Below are 12,747 nucleotides of genomic sequence, written 5' to 3'. Positions count from 1 at the left end.
CTTCTATTCAGGCAGCCAACACAAATGTTTTGGAATACCCAGTGCATGGCTTTAATTATTCAAAATATCCACCATCCGTTTCATGCATAGGGTAATTAATTTTGCACATTTGATCTTACTTGTTGAGAAGGCTTCTTCAAATAGATGCAAACTGACAAAAAAGCATCATCAAACTCCAACATAGATATTGCACCCCTCTAAATGAGTACCACAAGTGCAGATGCAGCAAGTCAAATGGGAATAACTGCAAAACAAGATATTTAAAGATGGACAGAGTTTTCCTCCTAATCGGTTTGAAGGAATCTTCTCTAACTTGCTCATAAAACCATCCACATATATTATTTATCAATTGCCACATAGAAGGTTGAAAGAATTTTTCTCCAAATTGTTTTGGAGCTGAACATTTTCCTTTAAAGATATCTCAGAACCTGAGATACTGCTACTGCTAGGCAAGACAAGGACCATGAAGCCTTCCAAATTATTATATATCCTTGTTCATTATTCCTACAAGTGTGGCGAATAGGATTAAGAAGCTGCAAAGGGACTTCTTATGGGGAGTTATGGGTGAAAAAACCCAGGTTGCACTTGGTGAGGTGGAAAATAGTTTGTACTCTTATGACAAATGGTGGTTTGGGTATAAGGAAGATCACTTCTTTCAACAAAATCTTGGTGGGTAAATGGTTATGGCGGTTTGGAAAGGAATATCGCTTTAAAGTCTTCTATGCCTGATGTATACAACTTTTTATTATATAAATGGTGTCCTTTCCATTTTTATTTTTTGAGGATCTATAGACTGTCTTTGAAGTGTTTTATGCCTGATGTAGAAACTTTTATTATATAAATGGTAAGCTACACCTACATGACCTAATAAAACCCAAAAAAAATTGGTAAGTTGAGAACAATTCGAAACTCTAAAAGCTAGCTTCGGCTTTACAACCTATATAAAGCTGGGCAAAAATCTGAATGATTTAACATAAAGGTTATTTGATGTGATTTGTTGAGAAAGGGCAAAAGTAGTTGGACTCATTACTAAGTTTAGTCACAAATGGACCAAGACCTGGACGGTTAGACCCATGCAACAAATACAAACAAATACCCACCGGTGCAAGACCCACCACCGACGCAAGATTCTCTGCTACCAAGGGGGGTATGGACTTCTAAGTTAAAGAGGGGTCCTTATGGTTGTGGTTTGTGGAGAATTATTAGGATGGATTGGGAAGATTTTCGTAGATATATTTGGTATGAGGTGGGTACCGGAAATAGGGTGCTATTATTGGTATGGAGATCAATCTCTTAAGGAGGCTTTCCCAGTCTTGTATGAAATTGCTACAGATTAGGATGCTTTGGTACTTCAAATCTTTATTGGTGCTGCATCATGGGGAGGAGAAGAGGAGTTGGGATGTGCAGTTCCATCGAGCTTTGAGTGAATGATTGAGAATTAAATGTAGTGGCAGCTTTTATTCACATCTTGCAGACCCATATTCCTTCTGATGAGGTTGGAGACCGTATGAGGTGGAAGGGCCGAATGAAGAGTTTGAGACTCAGTCTTTTTATTGTGGGTTGAGGGCATTGTCATTTTTTATCTTCCCTTGGAAAGCAATCGTGAGTCATTTATAGGGACTTTGTTTGATTGGTCACGGGTTTGGTGCAAGTCCCTCCCGATGTTTTTAGATTCCCTTAATTCTTGTACATAGCTTTATGTCTCTTTTGTAATTTTGTGGCTACCTCGTGTCTTTCTTAGTGATATCTTATCTGACCTACCAAAAAAAAAAAAACAAAGACGGGACCATGAAGCCGGTGACATCTTTTTTGATACATCTGAATCTAATATAGGCAGCTGTTTTCTTCACAAGACGAGATTCAATAGCGACATCAAATAACACAAAGCAAATTACAATTATCTAATTAAATAAATAGTTTTTAGCCGCACCATCAAATCCAATCCTGTTCTCACCAACTCGGGAATACAAGCTAATGATTTTCAAAATATATATCTAAAGCAACAGTGACATTTTCACCATCAAAGGACTGTCCCCAAAAGCAGAATCATCTGTTGCTGGAATGCAATGAACAAAAAAGATCGGGCAAGTAACCTAAACACCAATCCAATGAGCTACACTCCCTGCATGTCTTCAACCTATTGGATGCCGCCTCCTGCATTTTTCCAAGTTTATTCAAAGAAAAGAATTGTGGCAATTCAAACTGACAATCCAAATCCCAACTAATACTTCTTTTTTTGGTTAATTCAAAGTTACACAAGCAACCAAACACAACCTCACCCTCCAACTTGTTCTTAATTCAAAGTTGCACCATTTGAGCTAAAGCTCATTGACAATTCCAGGTTAATGCGTGGAATGCAATCATAATTAGAACTCTCCCTCAACAAACCATTCTGCTGGCTAGCTTCCCCAATGATTTTAAGTCATACTTCATATCTAGATATTTAAAAATAAATATAGCTAAATAAGAAATTCAAATGCATTTTTTCCACCCTTGTGGTGGGTTCAGTTCGGGGTTCAATCCCCAGTGCCTTCACTTAGAAAAAGAAAAAAATAACTAATGTATCAGAGAGAGAGAGGAGAGCTTGTACTCCAAAATAAAACTTTAGGTGTTCATATTTCAGAGTATTATTGCATGGGATGTGATAGATAAAATGAAAAACGAAAATATTGGCTTCAAATCAAGAGTTGAAACCAAAAATAGCATAAACACATCATATCAAAACTTTGGCAATGAAAACACATATGCAAAATCACTAAAATCCCAAGGTCTACTAAATTACCTCTTCGGACGACTTCGGTCTTCCTCATAGTCCATCACTCCACCAGGTTCAGAGTAGATCTCCTCATGCCCTCGGAAGTCAATGTCGGCCTGCTTACAGTTTGTAACTTCTGCCACAATGTAAGTAAGACACATCGACCAACATGTCCCAAACATTTGAAAAGGCTTTCTTATAATAACATTATAGCTACAGGTGATTAAAAAGGAGTGGATCATGTATAGAATCATAGAGTTTGTGTTTTTCTATTGGCAGGGAATGGTTGGAAGACATAAAAATGCCTGATATTTGGAGCGCTGCCCACTTTGCCTCATGTGGACAGTTTGGCCAGAAAGAAACAACCATACCTTCAACAGCATTGAGTTATCTACTCTATCATTGAAAGTCCATATTTCTACAGAATCTGTATTGAGTTCTCTAATGTGTTTTGCAATGTCTTTCTTTTGAGAAGATTCCATTTCTTTTGAGAAGATTCCATTACATAAAACCTATACTTAGGTCCGTTCAATTGATGAGTATGTGAGTAGTGGCTGAGATGGATGGATATTGTGGCTGCCATTCATTTTTTTTTAAATGCCTCCAGCATGGTTGCATATTGTGTCCAACAAGTTTCAAGTATCTGTCTATCTTTATCTTAATTGCCCATTCATATTTTAAATGCCTCCAGACTGGTTGCATATTCTGTCCAACGTGTTTTAAGTATCCATCTTTATCTTAGTTGCCCATTTGGTAACATGTTATCAAAATTTTCAAAGTACAGCTTTTTAAAACTTTGACAGGTACAGCTTTTTCAAACAACCTCGTTTTAACAAATGCACAAAAAGAACTATACCAAACAGGTATTAAGTGTAACAGAGACAAATACAAGGGGTAAATTCAAAAAAAAAAAAAACACACAAGTAAGCCCCATGTTTTAAGTTAACACTGGGTGTAAGTGTAGTTTCTGCTATATCTAAAGTGAGCTGGTCATGCTACACCCAAAAATACAAATATAAATGAGTCCAGCCAAACTCTAGTACATATGAATTAGAGTATTGCAATTTTATGTCCAAGTTTGAATGTGATGCAGGAGCATCTAAGCCCAAAGCTAAAAAGACCAAGTAGTTTATCTTTTCTGGCCAACTGTTACTATAAGACTAGTCTTTTATTTCTCTATGTTGTTTTATTTATTATTATGTCTTTAGTATTTTAAATGGTCATGTGACCAACATGTGACTTTTAATAAAGTTGGATGGTTAGGATTTAATTGTTATATGTAAAGTGAAGGGCTAGATCTAAGGCTACCAAAGCCCCTTATTATTATAAATAGCCTCTTTTGAGTCATTTTAGGCACTTTATCTACCTTATGAAATTTCATATTTAAATATTTCTTCTTTGCACTTATAAATTGATATTTGATTGTTCCAACTTCAATCCTATTATGTTTTTCTTAGCTTTAATCTTGTTTGTTGCTGGAATTTTTTCGTGAACCCTTCTACTACACTAGACCTATGTCATCCTCACCGCATCAGAATGACTTCAAATCCAATCCTTAAGTTAGCTTCAGCTTGAAAACCTTTGGAATAAACATAGGATCATCATGGGCTGCTTCTCTGGGGAGCAGTGGCCATTCCAAACAAACTTACTAGTCTGCGTAATCAAACAACTTTTTTTTTTTTATTGGTAAATTACACACCCAAGGGGTGTTGAACCCACAACCTCACCCTCCACCTTACTCTACAAGATGATAAGTATCATTAGAGCTAGAGTATGATCAACTAACTGGTTTGTGTTAAATCATCTAATAACACCATACTTGGGTTCCGTTCAAATATTGACCATTCTGTTTTTTTTTTAATATACAAATACTGACTATTCTGTTATTTAAAAAGAAAAACCCTCCAAACTTGCAACAACCCATTTGCTTAATAACTGCTTCAACCAAAAATCAATTGTACCCTTTCCAAAGGCACATGCAGAAACCTTTTCAAAGATTTAAAAAATAAACAAGACAATGTCATTTCCAGGTGATGTCCTATCTTCCGTATTTAGATTACTATTTTTTTATTACAGAGGATAAGGACAATATGGATTAGCAATTCAAAAAATAAAACCAGATTCAACTGACCTTGAGTGAAATGGACTTCTTTACATCTTCCACCCTATCTTCAACCTCCTTTCGGTGTTTCTTATCCAACTCACTCATAGAATCAGCCCATTTAATCTTTTCTTGAATTGAGATAAGTAGATTGTCTGACGTAGCCAACCTATCTCAACATTTGTAGATAAATATTAGACAAAATACCAAGAACTAAGATATCCAATTATCTTTAGAAGAAGATTCATAGATCATGAAGTGTGGGGAAAAGAGGTAAAGAAGCAAGTACACTAAGCAATTTTTATTGTAAACTAGTAGCCATATCTATGGTGGCATATGGCAAGCTAGATCAAGAATTGGAACACTAATTTTGTTGAATTTTTCCAGCTAGATTAAACGAAGGCTAATATTTTTTTTTTTTTGAAAAGTAAAGAGAGAAAAATGTGAAAGGCTGTTTGGGGGAAAACAGATGAGAGAGATACAAAAGAGTCCCCTTAAATTCGAAAAGGCCTTTTAGTTTGATATCTGCCTCCTAACTAAGCCAGGTATGAAATCCAAGTTCATATGACTACTCTTTGAGGCAATAACGAAGGCTAATATAGTCACATATAATATTATTCACTAAAAAGGACAGATTAAAAGTCACTTAAGATGAGTTTTTTTTTTTTTTTTTACCAGATTAATACGAAATTAATTGAAAATAGAACCTGGGCTGACTCCCAAGTACATAGGGAGTATACTACGGACCCATGCAACATGAGATAATCGCAGCTTACTCATGGCTAGTAACATATTTCATTTATTAAAAATCAAGACACCAGGTTTTATAAGTGCAAATGCAGCACCACACAGGACTACCACATGGAAAGACAATTGTCGATCAGTTACAGGGGGGTATAGGACATTTGAAGACTGTTTATGAATGGTAAGATTGAGGGTTGTCCTTTCTATGAAGCTCTCAAAGGTTGTATCATGCATGGCTGTAGGTCCTTAGATAAGAGTGAAAAGGTTCAACGGACAACAGCATTGTTGGAGTGCACAGTTGCTTTGTAGTCATTAGCCTAAAACTTTGTTTAGGGTCCATTGGGTGATTCCTCAAAATGTAGAGGTTTTTTTTTTTTTTTTTTTTAATAAATAATGTAATAATAGAAAGATTGCCAAGCCAAGTACATTGGGGATGTACTATGGGGGCACAAATCAAGAAACAAAAGAACAACGGTCAAGAAAAGTAGAAAAGGAAGAACAAGAAAAATGAGAAAAAACCACACTCCATTCAAAGAGAGTGTGTAAGAAAAAAGACTTAAAACTCCAGCAAAGAACGTTCACAACCCTCAAAGCTTCTAACATTCCTTTCACGCCAAATGCACCAAATCAAGCAATGAGGCACTAGTTTCCAAACATCAATGTAGAGGTATTTACAGGTTGAAGAGGGAAACTTGACAGGCCAGAGGCAAGAGAGTGGAGTGATCTGCGGACAGTCACTTTTATATTAGGAGAACAGTTCAGAGGAAGAGAAATAACCCAACTTTTAATGATGTAGAGCTGAATAGAAATTCTCTTAAAGGTTAAAACCACCTTTCCACCTACTCTATTTTTCATGTGATTTGGGTAGCATCCAATGCAATGCTTTCTTGGATTTTACTGATCAATTAAACTTTTAGTTGTAAGCGCTTGACAGGATGATATACACGACACATTGCACCTATTCTTTTTTTCATAATAGAGTGACTAAATTTTACACTGATTGTCAACCTATGCAACCCTATTCTTGTATTTTCAAATAACATTTTCACTTGATAAGTATAGAAAATAAATTGTTCAAGAAATGGAGAGTGATTTAGCAACCAAACATGAGCATAGAAGTTACTCAAATGCTATTTGAACAAAGGATGTTACCAGTTTGACAATGTTTGTATCATGCTCCCAAGTTGACCAGGTCTCAGATCCCTCCCCGCTGCAAATTGAACCTGTAGTACAAAATCATAAATAAGTCACTACAAGGATAAGTAACTACTTAAAGAGAGGTGAGGGTAATGAGCTCAAACCTCAAAGCATCTTCGCAGCTGATCCAGCTTCCCTCTGACTATGCCCTAATAGAATGCAACAAATTCCACCACAACAATCAGCACATTCTGTTTATGTCATTTCTCTATCTTAACAATTATAATAGTGCAACTTTCCACCACACCACCCCCACCCAGCTTTTATTTCTAAATAAAGGCCCATTTTAGAGATGTCACTAAAAGGCAAAGCCAGAGAGAGACAGAGTAAAGAGAACTTCAATCTGCCATCTATATCATTCATAACATTATTACCAATGGATGCTAGCTCAAATGGCGCCTCTTCCCCCTACGACTATAGGGTGGAAAGTGGGATCATAGGTTCAAGACCACCAAGTGCATGCATATCATATGTAATATTATGAAAGAAATAACAAAAAAGAGTTACGCCATCAAGTCATTATAGCATTTGAAGCACCATTTTCTCACATCAAAGTATGGTGTTATGCAAGAGAGAGAATGGTTTTACTCCAAACATCACTCAAAACATAATTTAACCTCTGAAAAAATAATTAAAATTTAGAAATGCAGCACAAGCACAACTAATGGAATGATTCCTTTCACATTTAATGTGGTGAATACAAATCTCTAGTAATAGCATTCCTGCTTCCTCACCCCATCAAAGTGTTTGTTCAGCAGTTAAGAGTAAAATCCCAATTTCGTAGGTCATTAGGATTGGAGCAACAATATAGACTTTGAATGGGGAATACCTACCGCATACATGCATTCATTGATTAGGAAATCTTCAAGTTCACGTACATTCATAACATCTAACTCCTGCATTAGTTGATCATAAGGTAGAACCTGGGAAAGGACAACAATTAGACTCAGAAAGATAAAAAGAAATATCAGAAAGAAGACACTGAATATAAACAGAAGCAAAAGCCTACTGAATACCCATGACCTAGATGACTCCCCATAAAATATAATTGGTCAAGAGGCACACAGAACTTGCAAAATCCATCAAGAGCAGGTTCAGAGGGAGAGGTTAGTTGAAAAAGTTATGATTCCTCTCTTCAGTATCTAATCTGATAGTAAAGAATGTACACAATAACTGTTTAAAAAGGTAGCCACTTTTACCTCATTAACTTCAGTAAGCGAATCCCAAGCTATAATCGATCACTGACACTCAGACATTGCTAAGTCTTTCGCTTGGATATACTTCAGGGTAGTGAAGATATTCTAAACCTTTTTTTATAAAACTTGTATTGATGAGAAAGGATGCACCCAAGACATTCCAAACTTATAACTTAATTCAACTTGACTTAATATACTTCCTGTGTCTCAACAGAATTGATAATAACTTACTACAATCAAAATTCATTTGCTTCCAAATAGATCCTTGAATCACTCACTATCTCTATAAAGAGCAGGAATACTAGAGAAGCAACTTGTCTGTATTAGGCCACAAATTGACTTCACTGTTACAATATTTTTAAAATGACAAAGTTCCTTGAAAATCAAAACCCTAGAGCTGTAACCACTATCATTCAATCAGGCAGGTAAATCAACCTGTCAAGTGTCAAATGTATAAATCTGAAAAGAAAAGGGTTGAAACTCAAGGAAGGATACCTTGTTCGTCTCAGCCAGTGTAAGCACAGTAAGTTGTTTCAGCTTGAGGACTTGTTCAGGAACCAATTGCGGAAGACGGCCAGCATTACCTACAAACATATGTATTTAAATTTCCAAAACTCCATCACATTATGCCTTGCAGAAACACAACTCAAAAGTCAGGCTCAATGAAATGAAATTGTTAAAATAACAATTTTTTTTATAAATAAAATTTTATTAAATATGTAAATCACTTCACACTCACGATGATGAACAGAGTGTTTAAAAAATTACAGAAATCATACAGAAAAGGATAACATGATAGTTCAATACAAGTTTCTATTAGTTTATTGCCACATTATTCAATAAGTTTGTTGACGGCCGATTAATAGATTGGTAATTTCATGAGGTATTCACACTACATGTTTAGCAAAAAAGGTAAATCACATGAAGCTTATCCCGTATCTCACACAACCAAGTAACAAATATACATTGATCCTCCACAGGTTAAATTATCAATTTGACACTCCAACTGTTGGGCCAAGTTCAATTTGGCCCCTCAACTATTAATTGCATCAATTTCGTCCCTCAACTTTCAAAATCAAACCAATTTCACCATTGAGCCTCCTCTTCATTAAAATTCTTAGCAAGATTACTTGACCTCACAAACAAATGCACACTTCATAACTTCTTTCATCAACATCATTATCAAATAATTCCATTATGATTTTCAAAGAGAGGGCGCCCAAGGATGAAATTGACTTGATTTTTTTTTTTTTTTATTTTATGATATGGAACCTCACCAAGATAGGGCCCTTTGGACCCACCCCCAGTGAGTAAACCACGGATGCACAACACCCCCCCCCCCACCAACCAAAGATTTGATTTTTAAACTTGAGGGATGACATTTACACAACTAATAGTTGAGGGATCAAATGAGTAATTTAACCTTTGATATAACAAGAAATTTAGTACATACATGCAAATATCTACTTAATGCTTTTACGATGAAGATATATATACATTTTTTTTATACAAGTAACGTAATATTTTATTAAAAAAACATATACCAAGTACCTCGAGGGTGTACTCAGGGGAACCCGGGAAGTACAATCAAACTCTCAAATTACAATGCTCAAACATATCTAAAAGAGAAAACAAGGAGAAGAATGAAAAGCAACAATTCGATCTAACAAAGTACAAAAGATAAAGGCTTTAAATTCAAGGATAGACCATTCAAATCTCTCAAAACTTCTAGCATTCCGTTCTCGCCAAAGATTGTTGAATAATTTAGAGTTCTCTAGGATATCAGAGGAGGAAGAGGCTTGATTGGTTAGACCATTTGAGGAGGATGAGGTGTTTGGGGTGATCCAAGGCTTTAATGGAGATATGGCTCCAGGCGTGGATGGCTTCTCTATGGCCTTCTTTCAATCATGTTGGCATATTTTAAACCGCAAATTATGGAGTTATTTCAGAATTTTCACGCCCAAGCTATTTTTGAGAAGAGCCTTAAAGCATCTTTCCTTCCTATCAAATAATCACCCTTACCTTACACTGAATGTATTTAGAAGATGAAAATAAAATGGTAAAACATTTGGCACTCAAAATAAATGAAAACAAAGAAAAATGGATAATAAAAGAATATCCCATCATATTCAAGGCACCAAGATTTAAACGCAAATCAAATCAGGAAAAGCATAGAGTGAGCTCTACGACAACTAGCCTTGCTAATATTACAACTTTCTATTTTCAACATTGTATTCCCCTGTATAGAAAATTAAAAATTTACCAAATTTCCAAGCATATAAGCAAAATATTCCAATTAATATCTATCAAAGCATGAACAAGTTGTTGAGTGACACATAAAACAATGCCTCAAACATGAACAAGTTGTGCGTACAAAAAAGGAATGCAGATAAAAAGAATTAAACAAGGTTTCATTTGCTTACTTTTGTAATCACTCCAAGTGCCGTGTGCGAATAAACGAAGAACATCAAGGTATACAGAATTTTCTGTTCCTCCAAGCTGCACAATTTTATAGTTAAAAACCCAATGGGGGGAATAACTTTGAGTTGATTTTACTTGATACTAAATAGCCAAATGCCTCAATGCCCTCAAACCCAACAATACCAACAAAAGGGGCAGCTAAAATCACAAGCAACAATAAAGAGGAAAACCCTTCACAAAAAATGGAAAATGAAAATCAAGTGAAACATCTAAAAAATGAGAAAAATAACTGATACACGTAATAAAAACAACATAGTAAAACGCAATCCACTAAAAACTAATCAATAATCCTATTATTCATCTATAGGACACATTCACAAACATCTCAACAATTGTTCAACCGATGTAGCTAAAAGATAAAGCATAAATATAATAGGCAAAAGTTAGTACATAAGGTTCCCCAATAAAATTCAAAAACATGGATGTATTGACAATTGAAACACAAATGGTGTTTTCTTTTCCAAGGACAACTAAAATTCAACATATCCATATGTTTGACTTTTATTGGAGAATCTAATATCTAAGAAGCACGGACACTTCATTTAGGGTGTCGTACTGGCCTTTTTATGTCATAATTTTTCAGGAATTGCGTCTGTGCTTCTTAGCCTAAGATACTGCACCTAAGGTATTGACAATTGAAACACAAATGGTGTTTTCTTTTCCAAGTACAATTAAAATTCAACACATCCATATGTTTGACTTTAATTCGCTAAGAAGCACGAACCCGGACATGAGTACAGGTACAACACAACAACACAGCAATTTCTGAAAAATTATAACATGACACGGCGGTTACGGCACCGATACTGCTCTAGTTAATTCGAGAACCTATTATACTGCACATAAAGTATTGTATATAATTTTTTTTTACTCATATATAATTTACCAACATAAAAACATTTTAGAATCCCCTCTTTTCTTAACCAAATGATGAAGTTTTCAATTTCATATAGCAATGTTAAATAATAATAATATAAAAGAAAAACCATTAGTTTTCACATATCTTACAAATTTGATTTTTTTTTTTTTTTTTAAATTTTTCCACTGCCAATTCAATCAAATTCTGAGTACATAAGGCGAACCTGTAGGACGGAAGGGACGGATAGAATCTCGGAGAAGGCGAAGAGGGAAGGGTGAGAGGTGGCTTCGGCGACGAGTGGAGCGAGTGCGGAGCCATGGAGAGACGAAGCTTGCTTCACGAACTGCTCGATCAGGTCCGCTTGCTTTTGCTCTATATCCATTTTCTCCTTCTTCTACTTCAATTTAGGGATTGGGATTTTGGGGGGTTTTTTTTAGGGTTTGAGGGATGTGTGTGTAAAATCTGTAATGGCGCTACAGATAGATACTACTACTGCTTCAGCTTTTACAGGTGTGTGTGTTTTTTATTTTGTGTTAGTTATGGTAAGAGTGGTGAGTTTTTAAGGGACGCCCCCACGAAGCCGAAAGCGGTTTGTCCCTGCTTTGCGCTTTTTAATTTTGTCTCACTACACTACATAATACTCTCTGCCTGCTTACGGCTTAATACCCGATGGTCGTGGTAAGCTCATAAGCTGTAGGAGCTTTTCTCTCTCCCTCTTTCTCAAAATTTTTTTTTTTTTTTTAATAATTGAAAAGCCGAATATAATTTTGGACAAATTACGTGTGTATTTAGGTACAACTTATTTAGATAAAAATAATATATTAAAATTTATGAATAGTATCAAAAAATATGGGATGTTGACTTTCTAAGCCATGCCAAACACACACTATATATAATAAAAATAATTAATTTTAAATATTATAAATTTAGAGATGTATCAAATGTCACACAATAGCAACTATCTCCCTAGAAGCACCCTTCCACACCTTCCGTTTACTGGGAGAGAGAAAGAGAGAGGGTTTTAATACCATTTTTTTAAGGGGGGATTGTCCGTAAGAGCATTCTCATTAAGGATCTCAAAAAATTTAGTATTTAGCATCTCAAAAACTTACTTTATCTATATATATTAAGAGGATTCAGAAAATTAGTTATTGTTTTTTTCCCTGTAAAAAATACTCCTAAATTAATTAACCAACAACTTAAAAATTGGATTAAAATAGTAAATTGGTAAAAGAAAGTTAGTTACTGCTTTTTTTACTTTCAAAAATACCCCTACCTAAAATTTAAAAATGAGGTTTGTGGGTACCTAAGGCATGCTTGGCAACGTCCTAGGCATGCTTGCAACGTCCTCGGCCATCCTCGGCATGCTTTGCAACGTCCTCGGCATGCTTGGCAACGTCCTTAACCAACCTCA

General features: G+C 35.4%; 1 protein-coding gene and 1 non-coding gene across 6 annotated transcripts; both read right to left on the bottom strand.

Moving 5' to 3' along the window:
- Positions 1–1,819: 1,819 nt before the first annotated feature.
- On the bottom strand, positions 1,820–11,971 carry LOC115986513 (COP9 signalosome complex subunit 7). 5 transcript variants are annotated; one of them, XM_031109629.1, is made up of 9 exons: positions 11,557–11,971; positions 10,417–10,492; positions 8,489–8,577; positions 7,631–7,720; positions 6,902–6,946; positions 6,753–6,823; positions 4,887–5,025; positions 2,783–2,888; positions 1,820–2,154 (listed from the first exon to the last, which is right to left on the bottom strand). In XM_031109629.1, exons 1-8 carry the CDS (start codon positions 11,713–11,715, stop codon positions 2,817–2,819), a joined length of 741 nt encoding a protein of 246 aa, XP_030965489.1. In that variant the 5' UTR covers positions 11,716–11,971; the 3' UTR covers positions 1,820–2,154; positions 2,783–2,816. The 5 variants fall into 5 exon arrangements, with proteins under 5 accessions (XP_030965489.1, XP_030965487.1, XP_030965485.1 ...); XM_031109627.1 differs by having other exon boundaries at positions 2,783–2,891; positions 11,557–11,970; XM_031109625.1 differs by having other exon boundaries at positions 2,783–2,871; positions 11,557–11,970.
- LOC115988206 lies at positions 5,296–5,403 on the bottom strand. The gene has a single exon (XR_004091382.1). It is a non-coding gene; the product is annotated as a small nucleolar RNA U19 (small nucleolar RNA).
- Positions 11,972–12,747: the final 776 nt, after the last annotated feature.

Source organism: Quercus lobata, chromosome 4 (genome assembly GCF_001633185.2).
Source record: "Quercus lobata isolate SW786 chromosome 4, ValleyOak3.0 Primary Assembly, whole genome shotgun sequence".
NCBI classification, from domain to species: domain Eukaryota; kingdom Viridiplantae; phylum Streptophyta; class Magnoliopsida; order Fagales; family Fagaceae; genus Quercus; species Quercus lobata.
The sequence above is the reverse complement of the archived record's forward strand: the minus strand, read 5'-3'. Positions and strand labels throughout refer to the sequence as shown.

Coding starts and splice junctions, on each gene's coding strand:
- LOC115986513 (XM_031109625.1), bottom strand. CDS start 11,715: ATGGATATAGAGCAAAAGCAAGCGGACCTGATCGAGCAGTTCGTGAAG. Junction 6,824..6,901: donor AGCTGCGAAGATGCTTTGAG/GTTTGAGCTCAT, acceptor TTTGTACTACAG/GTTCAATTTGCAGCGGGGAG. Junction 5,026..6,752: donor ATACAAACATTGTCAAACTG/GTAACATCCTTT, acceptor ATGTTGAGATAG/GTTGGCTACGTCAGACAATC.